General features: G+C 43.8%; 1 protein-coding gene across 4 annotated transcripts in view; it reads right to left on the reverse strand.

The window, feature by feature from the left end:
• Positions 1–383: 383 nt before the first annotated feature.
• si:ch211-200p22.4 (phosphatidylinositol-binding clathrin assembly protein) overlaps positions 384–25,749 on the reverse strand; it is a 108,695-nt gene continuing 83,329 nt past the window's right edge. For 3 of the 4 annotated variants that reach the window (XM_056299947.1, XM_056299944.1, XM_056299948.1), the window contains 5 exons: positions 21,478–21,508; positions 19,871–20,003; positions 10,984–11,040; positions 9,221–9,337; positions 5,997–6,706 (listed from right to left, as the gene is read on the reverse strand). In XM_056299947.1, coding sequence (XP_056155922.1) covers positions 6,692–6,706; positions 9,221–9,337; positions 10,984–11,040; positions 19,871–20,003; positions 21,478–21,508 — 353 coding nt within the window. In that variant the 3' untranslated portion in view covers positions 5,997–6,691. Of the gene's footprint in view, positions 1,709–5,996; positions 6,707–9,220; positions 9,338–10,983; positions 11,041–19,870; positions 20,004–21,477; positions 21,509–25,749 lie in introns of those variants that run through there. The other variant, XM_056299945.1, reaches the window with a different exon arrangement.

Consider the following 25,749-nt stretch of genomic DNA (forward strand, 5'->3'; position numbering starts at 1 on the left):
CTCACGAGCCAACGTGTCTTCTTATCCATGCACGTTACACTACCCCCCTCCTTCGGGAAGCGCGTCCCCGCGCTTAAGCATATCAGCTCCTTCACGTCTCAGGGCGCATGCGCTTCCGATGGCCTTGCGGTCGCTCCATCCCACTTCTGACACCAATGTAGCGAATTCGGGGGGGGGGGGCAGTCTGGGAGACCGTCGCCACAGCAGGGACGCGAACCTGTGTCTCCCGCTCCGCAAGCGACAACGTTAACCAGTCGACGAAAGGGTCCGACCCGCCAGCCAGCGGCCGTGACGTTTGACCTCTTTTCAACCGCTTCACGCGGGAGATCCGTTTCCGCCGCGCGTCGGCCACAAGAACACACACGAGACTCGATCATGTAGGAATGGAAAATGGTTTTTATTTCTTCCAAAGAAAGAAAGAAAAAAAAAAGAGAGAAAGAAAATCTAGAAAATAAACAAATATACCGCTGTAAAATAAAAGCCCATGATTTCTTTTTTTTTCTTTTTTTTTGTTGTAATTTTTGAACAGTAACATTTGTCTGCCTTTCCATGCTTGATACAATCCATATATTTTTGCTTTAAATAAATAGAAAAAAAATGTACAAAGAGATGGGGGAGGAGACAGAGAGGAGAGGAGCAGAGAAAAAAGGCGTACTTCGCTCAAAAAACATTTGGCATCATTGACAATCCATTGCTGGCCCTGATGTATGGGGAGGTAAGTAGCCGCACAGTCTGCATCATCCGTCTGTTTGCTCGCCCCCGTGGAGAAGTAATCAGACCTATATATACTGCTGTAACTATGACTAATATCTTTCATGTTCAGAAAAATAAAGAGTAAATGAAAATAATGTCATTTCAGGTTATGAGAGTACGTATGTAAGCTCTGGGTCTGTGGGTATACGTGTCTGTGAGTGTGTATTCTCTATTTACAGGAAAAGTGAGGCAGCAATCCGAGGGTTTCTCACTGAAAACACACAGATGGGAAGTAAGCTGGAACAAAACAAAAACGTGCACGAGACATCTTAAGCAGACTCACCGATAAAACGGGGGGTGGGGGTAATTATTCAATCAACAGCCTCTCTCTCTCTCTGCCTTTCTTGCTGCAATTTTCATCTGCCGATTTTGCAGGTTATCCCACCAAAATCGGCGGTGATGAATTTCTCCCAACTGCCACTGCTGCGATACCAAAAGCTGCCACCAGATGGCGCCACAGCAGTGGAAAACCAAGAGAGCAAACGAGTCGTTTTTAGGAGACGTGCCGATAGTAACAGACGTGAAATCTCTGGGGGGGGGGGGGTAAGAAACACTAAAAAAAGGTTTGGTGCTCTGCTTTGCTACACTGGCTCATTCGTCAGCAGTATAAAGACCCATCAAATCCAATTAATTGACAGATGAATCCACCAGTAAACACAACAAACAACCCCGGTCAGACGAGTCTGAAGCCTTTTGCCCTTTATCCATCCTGTTCTTGTCTCCTCGGGCCGGTTGAAAGACAATAAGTTTTAAAATGGGGACCACAAGAGGAGAGAATTCATCATCATCATCATCACGACCATATCATGCGTTTGAATAAAAGGACAGCAAACATGGACAACAACACAATCATGCATCCTTTGACCTCAGAGAAAGAGGGGGAGGTCACCGCTGTCAGCTGGTCTGGTGTGAAATCTTTAACGTCTCCTGCGGTATATTTCTCCTTATCTCAAGACTACAAGGAGAGAGAAAAAAAAGTCAAGGGCATCAGACATCAATAATCCCCCTCTCCACATCAATTGATATGCAACAGGGTGGTCAGAGTGGACCAGTGGTTACTGCCCACATCGGTAAACCACATGTCCTGCCGAAGATTCCTTGAGCGAGACGTTGAATCCCTGCTTGAGTGGGCCCTGCTCTCAAACCTCTTTTCTGGAGCAAAAAGAGAATTTCAACGCAGGGGTTAGAAATTGTATCGCTTATACAGCAAAGCACCATCCACGTAACCTTTTTATCTCACGATTGCTTAAAAAAATGACTGCCGAGGTGCCCTTGAGTCAAGTCACTTAACCCTGAATTACTCCATTGGGGATGCTCAGTTGCCGACAGCAGCAGACTGAGGCTGTACTGGGCCGGTGTGGACACAGTAGAGGCTGTGGAACAGGGTGGTTTCTAGGAGAGAATGCAGACTCAGCCAAAAGCCTTTATGGATGAAGTTCAAGATGTCAGAGAAAAAGGTGAGGACTGAGCGAGTAATCGAGCTGCAATGTCGTTACGGAAACAAAAGTTGAGGAGAAGGGGAGAGAATCTGATCCCACTTAAGACTACGTACAATCTCCTCTTCCACACCCTCTCCCACCTCCACTCTCCAGGTCCACTTGAATCCAATGCAGGTACACAGGCAGGAAACCTCAATTCAACAGGCAGGACTGGATTCCATGCAGAGGAAAATAGGATTCTCTATATCTTTATATATATCTATATATAAACAAAACATAGAAGATGACTGACAAGAGTGGAAAATAAGACATGGATTAGTGTTGGGGCAGGGGGGGCTGTAATCATTAAAAACTCCAGACCTCAAATATGTTCCAGGCCTCGGCTAAACAAACTGAGATGTCCTATTCCAAGCCCCACCCACCTGGTACTTCAAGTAGGTTTATCCAAATGCTAAGAATGACTTAAAGGCCTAAATGTTCAACCCAGGTCTGCAGTGTGTCACTTCAAAGTGCCGGGTTTGACGTCTATTGGCAGGGCGGCCAATAAGCTGGTTTACTAAGTAAACTTTACCTATTGGGGCATGATGACCTGGATGGATATCTACACCCCAAATTTTTATTAGCTTATTCAGGTGGCAAAAAAAAAGAGGGAGGGGGTCAAAACCTTTAGTAACCCCTGTTGTGACAAGTCATTTTGAACATGTACGGTTTCAATGGTGTCCATCTTGAAAGCCCTTTGCAACAAACATCTTGGGACCAGGGAGGATAATATTTATGATTTTTTTTTTTGACAGAGAAACCATTATGTGTCCATTTTATCGACCCTAACAACTACCAAATTGTCCAAATGACATCGTTATTGCTGCCTTAGATGGAAGCTAACTTCTCTGCTCAACTGCTATGGTGGCTGGAAGGTGCCAAAATTCCTCCGCCATTCCCACTAGTTCACCTGCCAAAATAATTCTTTGAAATAGAGAGGAAACTTTCAGAAATGGTGGGTTACCTGCCAAAGTCGGTGGAAAAACAAAGAACTTACCAACCTAAACTTGCCTTTGGCGAGGGACAGTTTTCCACCTCACCTAGCAGGATGATTAAAAGAGTGAAATATTCTATTTGCTAATATATTTAGTTGTTGGTGAAAAGCTTGCAAGCCCAATGTGGGAGGCTGTTATCCCTACTACAGAGTGCATCTCTTGCCATTGGTGGGATGTTTAAAAAAAACCATAAAAGAATTGAATTCTTGGTTCAATAGTCCAATCTGAGACAGGTTTACAGGCTGCTGACATAGTGAGTAGAGGCGGCGATGGCCAAATGTTGATGAAGCCGAGACAGACAGGAAAGTATACAAAGAGCAATATCTACCTGATACTGAGGCAGTGCAAGCGCTGAGGAGAGAGATCGCACTCCCCAGCTATAAAAGCACACTACAAAAAGCCAGAACATTAACCTGCGCCGTACAGCTAGAATCTGCAGAAAAGGTTTCATCTACAGCTAACAGACAGAGATCGGAGACACCAAAAGAGATGCTACAGCTTATAGTTACTAAACACTGGCAGAAGACAAGTTGAGGAACCTAAATGTCATCTACAGATATCAAAGACAGCACTATGGTGAGTCTAGAGCTAACACAAGACTGGCAAAAAGTATCTAAGAGCAATACTTATCAAACAGCGACAGTGACGAGATGGATTTAGACGATCTACTGTAGACTGAAACTGGTTTTTTTTTCATTTTTAATCTATACATACAGTACCAGACAGAAAAGCAGGCTAAATAGGCATTCTAGAGATAGAGCAACTAGAAGGTGCAGAGACACAGCTGCAGGATTCTAGACAGAGGTATTACGCAGCAGAAAAGACGGTGAAAGAAACTAAACTAGACTATCACTGATTGTTAAGATGTCTAGGCTGGACTTGGACAGGGGCTTAAAAAAAACAAAAACAAACAAAAAACAAACAATTTCATGGCAGGAAAACGCTTTCTGTCCTTCAGCCACAAGGTGATATGCTACTGTACATCCCCGATATTCCCGGACTACTCACTGTTTTATCAATCGTCTAGATTTCCGGCTAGAAAAGGGCCTTCAAATGAACTCATAGCTAAGCTCAAGTGGTTTGCAGGGTAGACAAACCTGTCAACCACAGTAACCCAACTACAGCAGGAAAATGTATCCTGCCTCTAGAGGGCAGCAGCTCATTTCTTCCACCTTTGTGACCTGATTGATAACTTGCACAGGAGAACCTTGCTAACTGGATGATGCTAGCTAGCACTCACAAGTGTGCGTGACACATGTCAGCATTGGACACAGTGGCATCAAGTTACTGTGAATCCCCACAGGAATCCCAAAACTAATCAAATCAATCAACTTTGAGACATTACCAATAAAAACGGCAACGTTTCCAGTAGGGTAGGCTAGCTGCTTCAGTGCAAAAGGGTGCGCATTTTGCGACAAAATTAGCTTTTGCGAAAACAAATAATATACTTGCAAAACAAAGCACCTCATTGTATCAAACTTACATTTAGACTTACATTTAGTTTGCAATTTGACACTTGTGTTAAATTTGACCCTTCAGAAATAGCCCTCAATAGAAAACGTAAAGACAAATGACAAAGAACACACTCCTAACAAGCGCTTTGCGCACAAATATACAAACAGGTTCAAATCATGGCAACAGACGCTTTGGCTGAAGAGGGGCCATGACTTGTTACACGTCAACCTTTGAGTTATATTTGATCCCAAAGTGACAGAATTTTCTGGAACCACAGAGCAAGGACGAAAACACCACAGTTCGGTGTTCATTTGGCTCTCGTCGCTGAAAACCACCCACATTCATAAAAGACCCACCCACTGTGATACAGTGCAACATAATGCAAAGGATTTCAGCTCAACTCGGTAGCATTTAACCAACTCACTCACTCAGTGCTGCTGTTGCTAGTTATTGGCACATAACATGGATCTGCCAACAGGTAGTTCCTTATCAAAAAGCTCTTACTGTACGTCTGAAAATCAAAACACTTGAATCTGACTGGACAGCAGCTGACAGAAGTGGATAATTGGAGGTGAATTGGGACTACAGAGACACAGGTGTCATCCACATACAGACAGGGTAAAGCTAGATGGCTAGCGACGCTACCAGTCTTAACATGGAAAAGTTATTTATCCCTTCAATTTTCAAGTCTTTTGACAGCAGCAAGACCCAAAAGAGAAAAAGCTGGCATGCCCGACATTGTGCCGGGCCAACAGAAATACAAATCACTGTTTAGATTTGGTTGCAGATGATCGAAATGCGCAACTTCAACAGGAAACCACATGTAGGTGACAGTTCTGGATCCCACTAGCATGTTTTTCTTGCCTTACCCTGCCAGTTTGTGTGTTTATCTCAAGCTGTACATAGCTGTGAGAGAAAAAAAAAAGTTTTCAGTAACACAAACATAAATGATAAACAAAAACCTCTGCTTGAAAAATTCTGATAACGTCTGTTCCACTTCTAGTAACAACAAATGGCTCAACAAATCCACACAATATTTCAATAAAGTTCTGGGGGGGGGGGGGGTTAGATGAGGATCGCAGAGGGAGAATTTTGAAAAAATACAAAGGTATCATAAAAACCCCAAAACCTTGGATACAGGCAAACAAACAAGAGTGCGCTCTAGTTTTCTCATAAACTGGACGGTTTTACACAGACAGCCAACAGGACAGGGGATTGAGAGGAGGATGCAGGGCACTGCGACAGGTTATTCTAACATCTGTTTGCAAAGGCTGTGTCTGTATGAAACACACACACACACACACACACACACACACACACACACACACACACACACACACACACAATTATTGGACAGTTTGTGCGCACATTTTAGTACTCAAACTAACAAATGTTTGCACATATTCGTAGTAACACAAACACACATATACTCTCAGACTTACACACACACAGACACACACTAAACAAACACCCCTGTCCTCTCCAGTACATTCCTGGAAAAGTAACTCTGAAAGGACAAATAGCACCAATATGAAATGAAGTTAATCTTGCAACAGTGGCTTCTGCCCAGTCTAGCTGAAGAAGTAGGGGCGCCTCAGCCCTCTCTCTCCAAAACATTACCCCATCAGAAGGATTTGTAACAAAATATACATAAGATACCAGAAACACAAACACACACACACACACACACACACACACTCACACACACACTCACAGAAATACAAGCTTCCACACAGACACAAAGCTGCTTCAGACAGACAAGCCCTAGTGAACCTATGTGATTTCTCAAATATTACTACCCTTCCCTTCCATCACTCCGTCTACCGCATCCTCCTCCCCGCCTCAGTTTTTGGCGTCAGTTGCTCTTCTTGTCTTCCGTCTGTCTCTCGGTTGTTTTGGCTTCATTTAAATCCTTCTCTTCGTCTGTCCTTCTCCCTCCCTCTCTCTCTCTGTGCCTCTTCCTCTGTCGTTTGTTCATCACTTTCGGCACTCTGCTTCACCCTGTCTAGACTACATGAACTGCATCTGGAGAGAGAGAGAGAGAGAGAGCGGGAGGAGGGGGGAGAAAGGGAGAAGAAAAGTGAGTACTGTTATCTTTTCATTCATTCTCGATACCAGCTATATCAAGTTTGGGTCACAGATGGCTGGAGCCTATCCCAGCAAGCACTGGGAGGAAGGTAGAAAGATGTTGCCGGGTTCAGAAACAACAACTGCTAACACATGCCGCTGGGAAATTTGAAGTCTACAATTCACCTAACATGCATGTTTCTCTTAGGGCTTTTGGAGGAAACCGGAGTACCTGGAGGAAACCCACATGAACACAGAGGGAACACGCAAACTTCAAACAGGCGGGTTTGGATTGAAAACAGGATCCTCTTGCTATGCGGCAACAGTGCTAACCACTAGATGAGTTTGCCATGTAATTATATATAACTCTCTTTCTCTCTCACACAAGACAAACATTCCTCTTCCATAGACTGTCTAACAACCACGGGATCAGATTCCCTCTTGCTCGCACTCTCTCTCTCTGGATTGCATGACAACTTTGGGATCGAGGATCCTGTTTGTGCTCCATCCTGTCCTCCCTTGTTCACGGCCCCATCCTCCTGGAGAAATATGCAAGCTATTGTTTGCATTGTTCTTGCTCGTAATTGGTTTTACATCATTTGTTTTAGCAATGACTAATTTGCATCACTCTCGTGACTTTGCCCTTCCTCCTTCTCTCCCTGTGTGACTGCCGTGTCTGAGTCTGCCTCCTGTGTTCATGTGAAGTCTTTCTCTCTCCAGCGCTCCATTGAGCGGAGCCTCTTTTGTGCTGTGGGGTCGCCTGACATCGTCTTAGATGATCCCAGATTGACTCCACATGCTTTGAACTCTCCTTACAGTTTATATAACCTAATACATTTTAATTTGCTTTGCTATGTTCTATGTTTGTTATATTCTACACAGCACGGTGGTGCAGTGGTTACGCGGTCACATCACAGCAGGAAGATCCTGGGTTCGAACCCCAGGATTGTCCAGCCTTGGGGGTCATCTCGGGTCATCCTCTGTGTGGAGTTTGCAATGTTCTCCCCATGTCTGCGTGGGTTTCCTCCGGGTGCTCCGGTTACCTCCCACAGTCCAAAGACATGTAGGTCAGGTGAATCGGCCATACTAAATTGTCCCTAGGAGTGGATGTGTCTGTGTCGGCGCTGTGATGGCCTGGCGGCCTGTCCAGAGTGTCTCCCCGCCTCCTGCCCAATGACTGCTGGGATAGGCTTCCGGTGTCCCATGACCCCAAGCAGAATCAGTGGCTTGGATAAATTGAATATTCTATGTATTAACTGTATATATTCAATCAATCAAGTTGCATTTTACCTCACTGTGTATGATCTCTGCTTGTACATTGTTATTCTGTCACTCTTGTCTAGTCTGCATTCAACACCTATTGCATGTTTGCCCACCCTGGAAGAGGAATCCTTCCTCTGTTGCTCTTCCTGAGGTTTCTCCCCCTTATTTTTTTTTTAATGATGAGGTTTTTCTTGTGTATTTTTCCTCAGCTGAGACGAGGGTCCAAAGGTATGGAGTGTTGTTTACTGCGCTGATTGTACAGCACTTAGGGGTCTACTTTGGGATTTTGGGCCATACAAATAAACTTGATTTAACTACTGTAGTTTTGAACAATCTGCCATTTGCACAAGTTTACTGTTTACAACACCACTGCATATGTCACCTTACATACATACATACATACATACATACATACACACACACACACACACACACACACACACACACACACACACACACACACACACACATATATATGTATATATATGTACATATTGTATAGACAATCTCTACTGCAGCACACTCGCCAACAAAGCACATCCAAAGTGTCTGCACTGACAGTTCTTTGACATATTTTTACATAATACTGACATATAATAAAATATTTTACATAATACTGACATATTTTTGTTTTTCTGTACATACCCTGTTCTTGCACGTGACTTCTCTCAGTACTCTTATAAGTACTTCTACTTCCTACTTGTGTGCTGAGCCAGCAAAACAAGCATTTCTATAGGAGAATAAGTATAAACTTGCGAAATTTCATATATGACAAATAAACGTGAAGTTTGAACTTGAAACTTGCTACCCAAGGGTGAATGTCCTCTGGTTTCTTTGTGTGTGTGTGTGTTTGTGTGTGTATCACAAAAAACCATGACAACTGAAGTAACCCCAACAACCTGCTTTAAGGGGAGGGCATCTGCCATTATCAAGACAGAAAACCCACATGTATCAACAGGGGAAATTAGTTAAGAGGTATTTTACTGCTCACGCTCAAAAAGTGCCGTATTCTCTGACAAAATTATTGATGCACAAACCATGCGTTTTGACGGAGGGCAGGTGCCTGAAGTCCTCACTTGGCAAAAAAACAAGACTGACACAGAGGACACCTGCCAGATTAGCTACTGAATGACAAATGTTTGGAAATTTCCTAAGATTTTTTTTTTTTTGAGTGGCTATAATGGATTAGTGCACGTGTGTGTGTGTTACCTGGGCTCCTGGCATGGGTGCAAAAGGATTGGTAGGTCTGAGAACAGGCTGGTTGTACATCATCGGCTGAGGAGCCATGACTGGAACCCCACCCATCTGAGCCATCTGGGGAGGAACCTGGAAGGAGAGAGAGAGTAAGATGGGGGGGGGGCAGCAAGAGAGAGAGGGGGAGAGAGAGCGAGAAGGAGAGAGAGCGAGAAGGCGAGAGACAGAGAGAGGGGGAGCGAGAGATCGAGAAGGAGAGAGCGAGAAGGAGAGAGCGAGAAGGAGAGCAAGAGTGCGAGAGAGAGGAGAGAGAGAGAAGGACAGAGAGAGACAGCGAAAGCAAGAGCGCGCGAGAGACAGAAAGCGAGAGCAAGCGTGCGAGAAAGAGGAGAGCGAGAGAGAGAGAGCAAGAGAGGGGGGAGAGAGAGAAAACTTTTATTATTTGTCACTTTGAAATGACACATTCATGTATTGCCAATATTGACATTGATAGCTAATTAATGACGTATGCCATGAAGCATCCTGAACTGAACAGGGGTGGTGGGGGAGAGATCTGAAAAGAAACAAAGGAGGGGAGGATAACACACATGGTAACAGAGGTGGAGAGAACAGGGTTAAAATTTGGTGTGCGGGAAAGGGGGAAAGCAAGAGAGACTGACAAACAGAAGAACGAATGTAGAGAAATAGAGAGAAGATCAAGTGTGCATATATTCATATGAGGAGGCTGTGGCGCGCCCCAGAACGAGGAAAAAAATAAAATCTGCAGTTTTTCTATTTTTGCAATGCTGCGTTGTATCTTAGGTGTTTCATGTCAGCAACCTCATAAAAATGAAGTAAACAGTGTACACCCAAAACGGTGCTGGTCATGAGTTTGTACAATAGCTTGAAAAATGGAGACTGCACACTTCTCTCTGGAAAAAAAGGGAATTTATGAGAATATGTGAAGCACCAGCATATTAGGGTAACCCAACCAAGTAAAACCTCACCTGCTTGCCAACTTGCCTGGCTGATGAGACAGAATATGACGTTTTTTTGTGTGGATCCCCCCCCCCCCCAATTGTATCTGGCCAATTACACTCTTCTGAGCCGTCCCGGTCACTGCTCCACCCCCTCTGCTGATCCAGGGAGACTCCCATACATGTGGAGTCGCCAGCCGCTTCTTTTCACCTGACAGTGAGGAGTTTAGCCAGGGGGATGGAGCGCGTGGGAGGATCACATTATTCCTCCCAGTTCCCCCTCCCCCCTGAACAGGTGCCCCAACCAACCAGAGGAGGCGCCAGTGCAGCAACCAGGACACAAACCCACATCCGGCTTCCCACCCGCAGACATGGCCAATAGTGTCTGCTGGACACCCAACCAAGCCGGAAGTAACACAGGGATTCAAACCGACGATCCCCGTGTTGGCAGACCACCACGCTACTCAGACGCCCCACAATCTGACATTTTTGTCTTGATATAAATTATGAGTCTTTGTTTGGAACAGCAGTTTTCCAAACAAAGTTACAAGGTCCTCAACAACCAAGGACGATCAAACAGTTGAAAACAGATCAATAATATAAAAAATAGATGAATTCTCTCCCTCTCTCTAAAAGATGATAGTGGCTCCGCCAGCCTGACATTTTTTGGTACATCATCTCGAAGACAAGCGCCCTGACAGCAGAAACAGGGCCAGAGTCAGACAACATGACCGATCAAACCTGCCAACAGGCTCTCAGTGCGTGTGAGACCCATGGGCGCGTCTATCGAGGGTTTACAACATTGTGTGTGCGGGTACTCACCATTCCATATACAGGCACTTGTGGTGTGGTCATGGGGAAAGCCATGGGAGCTGGAGCCTGTCGCCATGGAGACAAGGAAAACCAGAATCAGCTGACAGAGACAGGAAGTGATTACAATATTCTATCCACTGAGCACAAATAGACCCAGATCATGCTGCGTGTACCATCGCCTTCGCTGTAGTTTGTTTTTAGTTCACTTAGGTGCCAGACGGGTGGGGTTTATAACACAATCACAAAAGACAAAGTATCTGGAAAGTCTGCTATGAGTGACGACTTAACTGGCTCCTATAAACGGTCCTGATGGTGTAAATCCCACCCACCTGGTTTCACTAAGGAGATTAAAAACAAATGCTAGACTATTTCCTCAGATCTGATTGTGATAAAATACACACGAGGGACACTTTTAACACAAATGTAATAACCATATGGGTGCACAACAACAAATCAATTATTACAATTTGAAGAACAAGTTATAAAACCATTCACAAGATACCTTTACCAAAGCCCCAAAAGGAAATGAACACAGTGGTATTTAGGCCTACACACACTTTATACTTTTTCACCACAGCTGAAAAAGTCTCAAATTTCATGCAGCAGGCAGTACAGAACTTGACTTAACATCATTTTGAAAGTGACTGATACAGTAACTATGCTGCTCAGTCGGGATATAAAATTTTTAAAACGGCATCAGGTAACTTTTTCGATTTCAGCAACATCTTTGACATTACCGGTCACAAAGACCAATGAGGCCCCCCCCCCCAAAGCATCCCCAAGGTCGGACTACCCTGGGACTCGAACCCAGGACCTTCTTGCTGTGGGGCAACCACGCTGACCACTGCACTACCGTGCCGCTTAGCAACAACATGTGTGCATTTATTTACAAGCCATCGCTCAAAAGACTATCATGGAAGAAAAGGACCTGTGTTCACAGACAAGGTAAAGTAAAACTGCTATACTTATAGGTTTTCTGGAAAGCAATCCTATATTTCCTTGATGGGTTCATGCCTGGTGGCAGACGAACTGCATAGCAGAAACAAGGCTTCAAGGGAACTGATGGGAATGACGGTCGTGCCGCTCTCCCATAGCCATCACACTGTCCAACCAAATTTAGTGTAATGATGATGTGTTGAAGCAAAAACGTTACCTGGTGCCACCTTAAGAGCCAACAAAATACATTCTGGCTAGTTTGATCCCCTCTTCTTGATTCAAACTTCATCTATTGTTCCCAAAGGGAAAAAACGTGTTTCAGCCACCTGTCATGCCTTTGTGCCGACCTGTGGATGCACGTAACGTCTCAGCACTAGTAGAATACAAAGCTCTCATGCACGGCTCTCATGCACAGATATTCTGAATTGCCCTTAAGGCACTGACAGTGCAATCGATGCTTTAAACAAATGTCATCAAGGTAACTCTGAGAATATGTCTTTTCTTAACAGCCAGGGCTTTAGGGAAAGACAGAAGAGGAGAGGAGAGAAGCAGAGAGGCGAGGAGAGGATCTTTAGCCAAAGAATTTCAGCGGAAAGTCAGTTAAGAGCAGGTGAACAGGTAATCTGCTCTGAGGAGCTAATCAATGTGATTGATCTGGCATCAGTTTGTAACGCTGGGGTCCAGGAGAGACTGTGAAAACCAATCATAATTATTGATTCCTCTGAGCCGCCAGTTAGACCCGAGAGCCCACTGATACAGCAATGGCCAGCTGCCAGGGAGAGAGAGAGAGCAAAGCGTGAGAGAGAGGAGTGTGAGAGGGAGATCGAGCGAGAGAAAGAGACAGGAGTGTGAGAGAGAGAGCGAGAGGAGTGAGAGAGAGAGGAGTGTGGGAGAGAGGGAGAGGAGTGTGAGAGAGACATCGAGCGAGAGAAAGAGGAGTGTGAGAGAGAGCGAAAGGAGTGTGAGAGAGTGAGAGGAGTGTGTGAGAGTGAGAGGAGTGAGAGAGAGGAGTGTGTGAGAGATCAAGCGAGAGCGAAAAAGAGACAAAGAGAGAAGTGTGAGAGAGCGAGAGGAGTGAGAGGAGTGTGTGAGAGAGAGGAGTGTGTGTGTGAGAGAGCAAGAGAGGAGTATGAGAGAAAGAGAAAGAGCGAGCGAGAGAGAGAGCGAGAGAGGGCAGGAGTGGGAGAGAACTGGGGGGGCAAGGTAGAGATAGAGATAGACTGAGTGTATTATACATACCAACAGAAAGAGCAAAAGAGGTAGTCAGACTATGTGCTCCTCCTAATATTCCCTTGTAGGACGGCAGCGGGGCTCAGAGGGATAAACAGGCAAGAGGCTCACCACCATCAACTTTTGCATTTCATCTTATTCAATCTCGTCTCCCTGAATTCCCACTATCTGCAAGTTCATCTGTTTCTATCATTCTATGTCCCTGTCTTTCCACAGCCAAACGTCCCATGTTTATCCGTCTAAATTTCAGTCTAAAGATTTGAATGTCCCGTCAGTTTCTGTCTCTGTCAACCTAACTGTCTTTCCCCTATACTTGCATGTCTCTCTTTCAGCTCACTTGTCTCTCTTCCCTCCTTATCTGCCAATAAACGGCATCAGTCTTCATGCCTGTCTGGCTCTCTTAATTTGTCTATCGGCCAAGGGAACATCTCCGCCTCCTAGCTGCCTGTATGTTTGCCTTTCTGGCGGTTATTTACGTGGCTTTCTCACAGCTCGTCTGGCTGTACACCCGCCACCTTTCTTTTATCGAATCTAGCGATTCGGCGTTGAATATCTTAACCCTCTGACCTTCAGACCTAGTCAAATTTTTTACTTCAGTGAGCCGCACGGTTCAGTGAAAGTTAAAAGTTACTTTTTTTGTCTTTTTACATCGTGTTCTCAGCCGGCATGGCACAATGAGTAATATGGACGCACGGACTGTTGCAACCTTGCCCTTCTGGTGAGAACATCATGGCTGGGAGTCTTTATTTGTCATGCGTTATGCATGGCAACACTGTGCTCGCTTCTCGCTGAACAGCCTGTGATGTGCCCAGGTTTGAGGAAAGGTGTCGTTTTGAGTTGGCTGTGATGTTCTCTTTGCAGTGTCATGCTTTATGGAGGTCACCATGCTGTCTGGGAGATGTATGCTTACAACAGGTGGGGTGATATGTGTGCAGCACATACATATGCATATATATATATATATATATATATATATATATATATATATATATATACACTACCGTTCAAAAGTTTGGGATCACCCAAACAATTTTGTGTTTTCCATGAAAAGTCACACTTATTCACCACCATATGTTGTGAAATGAATAGAAAATAGAGTCAAGACATTGACAAGGTTAGAAATAATGATTTGTATTTGAAATAAGATTTTTTTTACATCAAACTTTGCTTTCGTCAAAGAATCCTCCATTTGCAGCAATTACAGCATTGCAGACCTTTGGCATTCTAGCTGTTAATTTGTTGAGGTAATCTGGAGAAATTGCACCCCACGCTTCCAGAAGCAGCTCCCACAAGTTGGATTGGTTGGATGGGCACTTCTTTGAGCAGATTGAGTTTCTGGAGCATCACATTTGTGGGGTCAATTAAACGCTCAAAATGGCCAGAAAAAGAGAACTTTCATCTGAAACTCGACAGTCTATTCTTGTTCTTAGAAATGAAGGCTATTCCATGCGAGAAATTGCTAAGAAATTGAAGATTTCCTACACCGGTGTGTACTACTCCCTTCAGAGGACAGCACAAACAGGCTCTAACCAGAGTAGAAAAAGAAGTGGGAGGCCGCGTTGCACAACTGAGCAAGAAGATAAGTACATTAGAGTCTCTAGTTTGAGAAACAGACGCCTCACAGGTCCCCAACTGGCATCTTCATTAAATAGTACCTGTTAGAGCCTGTTTGTGCTGTCCTCTGAAGGGAGTAGTACACACCGGTGTAGGAAATCTTCAATTTCTTAGCAATTTCTCGCATGGAATAGCCTTCATTTCTAAGAACAAGAATAGACTGTCGAGTTTCAGATGAAAGTTCTCTTTTTCTGGCCATTTTGAGCGTTTAATTGACCCCACAAATGTGATGCTCCAGAAACTCAATCTGCTCAAAGAAGTGCCCATCCAACCAATCCAACTTGTGGGAGCTGCTTCTGGAAGCGTGGGGTGCAATTTCTCCAGATTACCTCAACAAATTAACAGCTAGAATGCCAAAGGTCTGCAATGCTGTAATTGCTGCAAATGGAGGATTCTTTGACGAAAGCAAAGTTTGATGTAAAAAAAATCTTATTTCAAATACAAATCATTATTTCTAACCTTGTCAATGTCTTGACTCTATTTTCTATTCATTTCACAACATATGGTGGTGAATAAGTGTGACTTTTCATGGAAAACACGAAATTGTTTGGGTGATCCCAAACTTTTGAACGGTAGTGTATATATATATATATATATATATGACCTCTGATGACAAGTAGTTCTCCTGATTTCCTGCGTTAAATGCACTTATTGTAAGTCGCTTTGGATAAAAGCGTCGGCTAAATGACTGTAATGTAATGTAATATATATATATATATATTCTTTTTTATTGACGAGGACAATAGAGGAGTGGAAATGATATGTCAACCCTTCTCAAGGGACAAAGGTGTTTTGACGATATTATTCTTATTGTTAGCCGCTTCTTAAGGTGTTTTCCATGTCTAGTGGTCTTTTGTTTTTAATAGGAACGTAACGATACTTCGCGAGACAGTAAATTCCCGATACAAATATGTGACGATTCAAATCGGATGACAAATGAACTTCGATACTCTTTTTAAACAGCAGAAGGCGATATCTACGTTTGAGGTTGCTTGTTCTACGTCATCACTTGTGTCAGTAGCTGTATCAATGCGCAAAAACGTCTCCCACAGCCGACTGTATGCTGGTCTCTGTTTTGGTTTTGTATTTGTTTTTGCTTTTTTCAAACACCCCATTCTTTAGGCTAATTTAATAAAAAAAATTCTCATTTTCTTGAGAATAAAAAATGCGCCAAAACATGGCGGTCACAGGGGGGCCGTCGTGAATGTCCAGAGATCTCAGCTTCCGCCTGAAAACGTCGATATTCTGATATTCTTTAAAAAAAAAAAAGAAAAGTAAAATCCAAGCTAGAGACCCAGGCCAAGCTTTAGTTTATTTGAGAGATTTTCTTTATTCGTATTACTCATTTATTTATTTGAGTTGGGATTTGTTTTAAAATTCAACTTAGTTTTTTTTTAAGACAAAAGATCATTTCAGATTCACTTTTACAAAGAAAATGAAATATGCATCGTTTTGCATAGTTTACACCCTATCTCAGAAATAAAAAAGGATTATTTAATTTGATAAAGAAAAGAAAAGAAAAGAGAACATATACTTTGTAGATATTTGTCTGAGAAACATAGGAATCGTTTTCAGTCATAATTTATCTTCAATCTCATTTTGTTAAAAAAAAGATGGCGAGAACATTGCATCGTGAACCCGGCATCATGACTCGTGTCGAACCGTGAGCGTATCGTTGCATCCCCGGTTTTTAACTACCAACTTTTCGGCTTGACCAGGCAAGACGCTGGCAACCTGATATTCAGGGTGGGGATAAGATGAGATGAGACTCCTATATTTCAACACGTGTCTCTAAAGGGATGTAGGGAAGAGGGAAAAGGCAAGATGAAGGGGAAGAGGGGGAGACAAACGATGAGAGAGATAGACACTACGGACCCAGAAAGGCACAATGATAGAGAGAGCGCAAATGGAGGTTGAAGAAAAAAATAAAATTAGGCGGCAGAGAGAGGACTGGGGTAGAGAGACAGGGGAGACAGAGAGAGAAAGCTAAAGCGAGACAGAGGATGATAGAGAGAGAGAGACAGAGAGAGAGTGATGTAGACAGATTGAGAGACAGAGGCTACCGGCCACTTTAGTTACTCCGAACAAGAACTAGTCCCCCCATCACCGGCACAACACTGAAACATTCTCAGGGCACAGACACGAGAGTTAGTCCAGCAAGTCAAACACAACAGGTTCCAATTATCAAACAAGCGTCTCCAAGGAATGTAGTGGAGAGAGAGAGAACGAGAGAGAGAGAGAGAGAGACAGGGAGAGAGAGGTATAGTTAGTCTTGCTAAACAGGGATAAGTACTTACATAACTAGTATAGAACATTCCATTCTGCCCCGGGAGAGGACGCACAGGGAAAAAAAGACAGACAGACATACGACCAGAGAAACAGACAGACAGAGACAGACAGGCAGACAGACAAGGAGAAAGGGTTGAAAAGTGAGGGAACGACACAAAGAGAATGAGAGAGAGAGAAAAAACAGAACAGTGTGAGAGACAGAAAAAGACAAAGAAAGTGAGAGAGAGGGAGGGTCGAGAAGGAAGCGAGAGAGTGACAAGAAACAGGAGGTGAAAGAGTGAGAAAACGAGGGGCCATGGGGAGAGGGCAGGCAGGGAAAGGAAGGGAGGGCAAACCATAGAGAGAAAATAAAGCGAGGGAACGTGGGGTGTGACGGGGAGGCAGAGACATGAAAGACAATGTGTACAAAAAAAACAGGATGGGCGGATGACAATGCAAAACAGAGACGTGATTGAAAAAAAAGACAGAACAAGAGGGAGGGGAAGGAAGATGGGATGACAACGCAAAAAGGACGGAAGAGAGGCCAAGCGAGGACAGCAGGAAGAGAGAGCGAGAGAGAGAGAGATGAGAGTGAGAGATAAATGGATGAGGAGGGTAACGAACGAAAAGCAGAAACAGGAGAGAAGGAAGGAAAAAGGGCGACAGAGAAAGGGAGGAAGAAAGAGAAACAGATGGGGGGAACAGAGTGGGGGGGGGGCAGTGGAGAGACGGAGATAGAGACACATAGAGGAGGAGAGGAGAGAGAGAGAGGAAGTGAAGGGTTAGTGACAGTTTGTTCTTGTCAGCCAGAAACTGCAGCCCTGAGATCAAGAGGACAATCAGGGGATGGCAAGCTCAGCATTCACACACACACACACACACACACATATATACACACACACACACACACACATATATACACACACACACACACACACACACACACACACACACACACACACACGACATTTTGCTTGCAACAAAAGTACCCATAAAGTAGATGTAAAAGGGAAACAATAACTAGGCATTCATGGTTCAGTGTGTGTGTGTGTGTGTGTGTGTTCAGTACATCTCTAGTTTAAACATCTGTTTTTTTTTTTTATACACTGACTCTTGCTGGAGAAGTCCTATGTTCTCGTGCCCTCCTCCACAGGGAGGTAGGGGTCAGAGGTCATGGTCAGCTGCAGTTTGGTGTCCCTGAACATGGAGGGAGATCAGCGTCGTCCTCAAGCCCTCGACCTTGAGCTGGAGCCTTCCAGTTTAAGGAGGATTGTGTGTGTGTGTGTGTGTGTGTGTGCGCACATGCATATCTGCGCTCAGCATGCTAATACCCCAAGACTACAACACATTTAGGGATTCCTACTTTTTCATTGAAGTAGACTGAAAGTATGAATCCAGGAGAAAGCAATAAATCCAGATGGAGTTCACCTAGGGGTGTCCGGGTGGCGTAGCGGTCTATTCAGTTGCCTACCAACACGGGGATCGGCAGTTCGAATCCCCGTTTTACCTCCGGCTTGGTCGGGTGTCCCTCCAGACACAACTGGCCGTGTCTGCGGGTGGGAAGCCGGATGTGGGTATGTATCCAGGTCGCTGCACTAGCGCGTCTTCTGGTTGGTCGGGACGACTGTTCGGGGGGGAGGGGTAACTGGGGGGAATAGTGTGATCCTGCCACGAGCTACGTCCCCCTGGCAAAACTCCTCACTGTCAGGTGTAAAGAAGTGGCTGGTGACTCCACCTGTATCAGAGGAGGCATGTGGTAGTCTGCAGCTCTCCCTGGATCAGCAGAGGGGTTGGAGCAGCGACCGGGACAGCTCAGAAGAGTGGGGTAATTGGCCGGGTACAATTAGGGAGAAAAAGGGGGGTGAAAAATAATAATAATAAAAAAAGGATTAATTTCACCTGTTCAATTCAACTCAAACAGTGTAGACGAAGGGCAGGAGACGACTGTCCCTGAAGGGTGACACAAATTTAGGAACCAACACACCAGTGAATATGTGCCGAATCATGAGAATATAGAACTCGCCACACCCAGACAGGAAGGACGAGTGGTAGTCACAGACATTACACAATTTGATTCCTTTCAGCAGGAAGCAAAACTCCACTTTCCAAATGAAAACACTGAACACTAGGGATCTGGGGAAACATCGCCTGGTCTGATGAGTCTCTCGTCTCGGTTTGCATGGCTTCCCACCGACGGGAGGACCAGGGCACGGACAGGAACAGTGTAAGCTTGTCATGTTGTGTGTCGGCGCTGCAGGCTGGTGTTGGTAATTCATGACAACCGTTAGAAGGAAGCCACTTTATTTTTGTCATTGTACAGTTGGTTTTTTTTTTTACAGTGAAGTGTGTCTTCCGCATTTAACCCATCCTATTGTACAGGAGAGGGGGCACCTGCAGCACCCCGGGACCAAGTCCAGTTCTTCTGTCTGTTGCCTTGGTCAGGGGCACAGACAGGAGTATTAACCCTAATGGATTTTTCCAGGGGGATAATACCTCATGCTGCAAGGCTAAATATGTTTTGGATTTTTTTTTCCATTAACATGACAATAAATTCCCCTTAATATTGTGGCCTTCACAGATCTGAATTCAACTCAGCATCCTTGGGATGAGGTGGAACGCACTATTTAAGAGTAGACATCCACCACCCACCAAAATTTAACAGTTGTGGAAAGCACTGGTGAAAATAGAGACCTGTGCTGTCATTAGCGTCAACGCCTCAAATTCAGCTCATCATAAACTGTCTTATTGAGGTGGATGTGGAGGCATGATCTGGGGGAGATGGTGTGGTACAGTAAAAGAGAGGCATTGTGGATGCATTGCATGTCATGCTTTGCGTTTCTCTGCTCACCATGTGTTGTACAGGCATGGGCTGTGGCGCCATGGGGGCGGGATTCCACTGCGTGGTGGACATGGTCTTGTTCTGCCAGTTCTGTCCCCCCGTCAGCTTTTTCTCCCCTTGCTGGCTCCACTGCATCTCTGGCCTGGGGAAGGGATGTGCAGAGGGAAAGATCCAGAACCACCATCAACAATTTTCTCTGTTTAGTGAGATTATCTTATGGTTCATGGGGCGAGGTCTTAATCTCATTAGAGCAAACTGTTATGTTTTTTGTTTTTTTTTCCTTCCCCTTTTTCTCCCCAATTGTGCCCAGCCAACTACCCCACTCTTCCGAGCCATCCTGGTCGCTGCTCCACCCCCTCTGGTGATCCAGGGAGGGCTGCAGACTACCACATGCCTCCTTCGATACATGTGGAGTGAGCAGCCGCTTCTTTTCACCTGACAGTGTGGAGTTTTGCCAGGGGGATGTAGCGCATGGGAGGTTGACGCTATTCCCCCCCAGTTCCCCCTCCCCTCTGAACAGGCACCCCGACCGACCAGAGGCACTAGTGCAGCGACCAGGACACATATCCACAATCAGTTTCTCACCCGCAGACATGGCCAATTGCGTCTGTAGGGACACCCGACCAAGCCGGAGGTAACACGGGGATTCGAACCGGCGATCCCCGTGTTGGTAGACAACGGAATAGACCGCTACGCTACCCGGACGCCCTCAAACTGTATGTTTTTTAGCTGTGGGTTTGTACCATTTCAAGTTTGTTTCCCTCTATATTTTGCTTGCTTAGGTGGCTTTCGCCTTTCACACCTACATAAATGTGATGCTGAGTTTCTGAACTGTTTTGTGAGGTTTGGACTCCAGTGACAGGTGTGAAAACTCAATATGGACACCGGTGAGCACCAAAATAGTATAAAAAGTATGCCAACAATTTTTAACAAGTGGCGGAGGATTCTTCAGCCCAATCGCAATCAGACCAAGGTGCAGACAGTTCCCTACGTGACAGTAATTTCATGAGTTTGAACCAAATTAAGGAAGTGACATGACACAATGCACTGTGGGTCCACAGCAGTTTGTTTTCAGCGCTTAAGAACTGCAAAACATCGAACGTCAGATCAAAAAGGCAAGGAGGGGTTTTTCTACTATGTGAGCCCACAGCTCGTGAGGATAAATCCTGCAAAACAACTTTCTGCAAAACTTTCTCCTGCGTAGCTTGTTAGCAACACTAAAAGTGAACCAAAAAAAAACTTTCAACCCATCAAATATAATGATGTTATTGCTGCATTTCATTTTGGAGGGACTTTAACCATACACTGCACACGACTTTGGACAAAGTGAAAAAAAATGAACCAATACAATGCTAAAATGGAGTTGTCTCCACTCCTTACTTTTAAGTGTTGTCATTCTATTTTTGTATTTTAATAACTGGCGGTACCTAATGTTTAAATGTACTGGATGTGAGGCAGAGAGAGTAGAGAGGACTGTTGGCAAAATAGAAAAGTGAGGCAAGAGCCCTTTTTTGCATTTCCAGCAGATAAAACCTGAAATCTGAGCTATAATTACAACCGAGGTATGCACGCACACACACACACACAGGATTATCATCAAAACTCAAGACACTTACTTCTTGGCTGGGTTGCCGCCAAACTGCAGATCTGGGGGAGGAGAGGGACAGAGAGAAAACAAGTGTTAATCTTATCTTAAAAAGACATTACCTGAAACAGTCAGAGAGAAAGACGGAGGCTTTACACCATTTGCTGTGTTAGTCTAAAGTAACATCCATTTTGTTTTACACTTTCTGCAGACATTTCAATCTTGATTTTAGTTTGTTTCAAGCTCCTCTTTCCATTCATTCATTCCACCAATTTTGCTTATTCCCATTTACAGGGTTGTGTGTGTGTGTATGTGCGCGCGCGCGTGTGTGTGTGTGCGTGCACCATATTCCCTGGACTACAAGTCACACCTGAGTACAAACTGCATGCGTTGTTGTGAGAGAAAACAAAAACATATATGAGTCACTTCAGTGTATGGGTCACATTTATATGGTGGTACAGTATCGAGTGCTACACGGGACTGTTTTCTTAATCCCGCTCCCGCTGGATTTCTGACCATTACCACCTGCTCCCGCAATGTGTGTGTCCATTCCCGCCCACACCTGCAAACATTCTGACCATTCACAACCGCCAAATAGAGTTCCATTGATTTTGTGTCTTCTCCCATCCTGCAGGGAAAACACGTTATTTTACTGTGTAGTATTAATGAAGGGATGCATAACTGTCGGAATAACGTAGCGAAATTACATTCTATTACATTAACACAATAATGCAATAGCACAATAACAATAATAATAATAAATAATAATAACAACAATAATAATTATAATATCATAATTATAATAATGTAAAATAATATTATATATTTTATATATAACATTATATTATGTAATTGATAAAATAGTTTATAGAAATTTATATAATTAATAAATAATAAATAATAATGAATGATATAAATAATAATAAATACATAATAATACAATAGTGCAATAATTAGTTATTCTAGTGCAATAAGTACATCTATTCTAGGGCAAAATTATACTGTATTTAATTTATTTATTATTTCAGAACATGTGTTGTTGGCTGTGGTTGTTTTTTTTGCTGAGTTTGTGTTATTTTGTTTTGTTTCCCTGGGTCTTTTAATGCACTAATCAGCACTGTATTCTGTGCAATGACAATAAAGACTTTCTATTCTATTCTAGTCTAGTCTCTACAACAACGAGCAACCCATTTCTCTGTAGTATCTTGTATAATATGTGCAGGAAGAAGTGCTTTATCTTTGAAGGAGAGCTTACTTTGACTGAGGAGAACAGAGCAGGTATGTCGCCTCACGCCAGAGGTGCCAGATTTGTGCCCATTGAAGAGCAATACTTTTGCACATTTGTGCAACTAACAAAGTCCAGTTGGTTTCTAGCTTTATCAGTTACAACTGGGAAATTTCTCCAAATGTCAGACTTGCCTTGCCTTGCTTTTCTTTTGTATTGTAATGACCTGCTTCTTCTTTTCAACTTCACTTGTTGACTCTATCCTTCTGGTAAGAGCTAGCTAAATCGTGGGACCTGCAGTTTAGTTCTGGCCGCCCGCTTCCATCCGCAGCAAAGTTAAAATTATCCACTCCTGAGAGATTTGTGTTGGGTCCCACAGATCAAATGGGACCCCAATCCAAATTCAGTCATCTAGTACAGTATTTTTAATTGAGTCACAAGACTAAACAGTACCATCTAGTGGCCTTAGTTGAAACGCAGTGTATTCGTCTGACAAAATTACGTTGTGTATAAATTACACTGGAATATAAGTCGCAGGAGCAGCCAGATTAATTTAAAAAAGCAGTGATTTATAGTCCAGGAAATATGTATAGACGTGTGTGTGTGTGTGTGTGTGTGTGTGCATGTGTGTTTATGGGGAGGTTTTCCTGGCAGGTATTGGACAGAAGGCAAGCATACATCCTGGACAGGTAACCAAACCATCACATGCCTCCACATCATACACACAAGTTCTACCTATAGACAATTTAGAAATCCCAATTTAGCTAACATGTCCTAGAACTGTGGAAAAAACCTAAGGACAGTCAAACACAACAAAGAAAGGCCAGAAACAAAACCAGGACCTTCTTACTGTGAGGTAACATTGCAAGCCACTAAGCTACCATATCATCCTTCTTTCTTTTAAAATTCTTAATTGTTTTGCCCCCAACTGAACATTATGTTACATAACCTCTTTTTGCATCTTTCAATGAAGTCAAAGGATTAAAAAAAAACACTCAGATATATAATTAATATATATTCTGGGATTATTTCATTTTAGAGGCCGATTGGCTCATTGTGATAACATCTGGAAGAGGTAAAAAGCAGAGCCAAAATGAAATATTCCTTTGAAGTCAGTGAAAAGGACAGTGGAGGAGAGTGCGGTGTGTGTGTGTACATGTGTGTGTGTGTGTGTGTGTGTGTGTGTGTGTGTGTGTGTGTGTGTGTGTGTGTGTGTGTGTAAATGGGTTTATAGCCATCTATTAAGTGCTGCTGGGTGATGCCTTGCGATGGATGAGATAAGGTGTGTGTGTGTGTGTGTGATACATATTCACAGCCTCCATGGCTCGCATGTTGAATTAGGTCAATGTTCAACTCGAATGCTGCTCTACTGAAATATTCCTCTTTAGGATGTTGCTCTTTTGTGCTAGTATGAGCACATCCATTTGTTGCCAATGAACCTAAGGAACAGGGCTGCAGACTAACTTTTTTCACCACCATCCCGAAACAATCCCAAAAATAATTTGAACTATCCCAAAGTCCATGTAAACCGTCTCAAATTCTAAATCTTCCTTTTTACTTTGTTATTGTCATGTATCACACTTGTCCTTAACCATATTTGTCCTTCTTGATCTGACTGCAGCCTTTGATACCATCTCACTTAACATCCTCCTAGAGAGATTAGCTTCCATTGGAATAACTGCCCCCCCCCCCCCCCGTAGTTTAAATCATATCATATCTGTATGGCCGCACTCAGTTTGTCCAACTCAAAAAATTGAGATCACAGTCCTTTCCTGTTACTACTGGTGTTGCCCAGGGCTCTGTATTGGGACCCCTCCTATTTATTATTTACCCATTACCTCTTGGACACATTTTTGGGAAATTTGGCATTCAATTTCACTGCTACGCGGATGACACCCAGCTTTATCTATCCACCAAGCCTACCTCCACATTTCCGCCCACTTCCCTTTCTAACTGCTTACTAGAAATTAAATCCTGGTTTTCGTACCACTTCCTCAAACTTAATAGTGCTAAAACTGAGGTTCTCAGAGTAGGTTCAAAATCTACTTTGGCTAAAACTGATAGTTTTTCTCTGATTATTGACAATTCTATAGTTCCTCCATCGCCTCAGATTAAGAGTCTGTGTGTCATCTTGGACAGTACATTATCTTTTGAAGCTCACATCAACAATGTATGCATACTTCCACCTCCACAATATTAATTGTCTGCGCCCGTCACTTACACCTAACAGCATCACCATACTCATTCACACCCTGGTTACATCCCGTATTGACTACTGCAATTCTATCCTCTTTGGTCTTCCCCTCAAGCGTCTTCATAAAATTCAATTGGTACATCCAAAGGAGTTGAATCAAGTGCAACTGGACTTGGTATATATCCGTGAAGACGTTTCGCCTCTCATCCAAGAGGCTTCCTCAGTTCGTGCCTTTCTGACTAGACCAAGCTAGTCTGACTGGCTGGTGATGAGACTCAGTATTTATCCTCTAGGAGCCGTTGTCAGAGCTATTGATATGCGTTGCTCTTTTGTGTACCGATGTTATGGCCGCGCCTGTCGTTATCGGAGCTATTGATATGCAAGGCTATTGATTGGTACAGAAATTGGTACAGAATTCAGCTGCCCGTATCATTACCAGAACTCCTTCCATAAATCATATCACTCCTGTTCTTCAGCAACTCCATTGGCTCCCTTTTAAACACCGTATTGACTTCAAGATCCTGCTTCTCCCTTTTAATAACCTAGCTCTTCGTATCTTTCCAAACTCCTTCATATCCACATGCCCTCCTGCACTCTCAGATTGTCTTCTGCTCTCCAACTCACTACACCATCGGCCTGCTTGACTACCATGGGCACTAGAGCCTTCAGTCATTATGCCCCCCCCCCACCTATGGAACTCTCTCCCACAAGGCATTCACAACAATGACTGTCTTTCTACCTTCAAATCCCATCTCAAAACGCACCTTTTCAAACTGGCCTATTCAGTCTGATCCACGCTTCATTGAGTTTTGTGCAGATGATGATTTCATACTCATCGGTTGTATTAACCTTTTATTGTATACCCTGTTTTGTTTTGACTTTAT

Source organism: Lampris incognitus, chromosome 20 (genome assembly GCF_029633865.1).
Source record: "Lampris incognitus isolate fLamInc1 chromosome 20, fLamInc1.hap2, whole genome shotgun sequence".
NCBI classification, from domain to species: domain Eukaryota; kingdom Metazoa; phylum Chordata; class Actinopteri; order Lampriformes; family Lampridae; genus Lampris; species Lampris incognitus.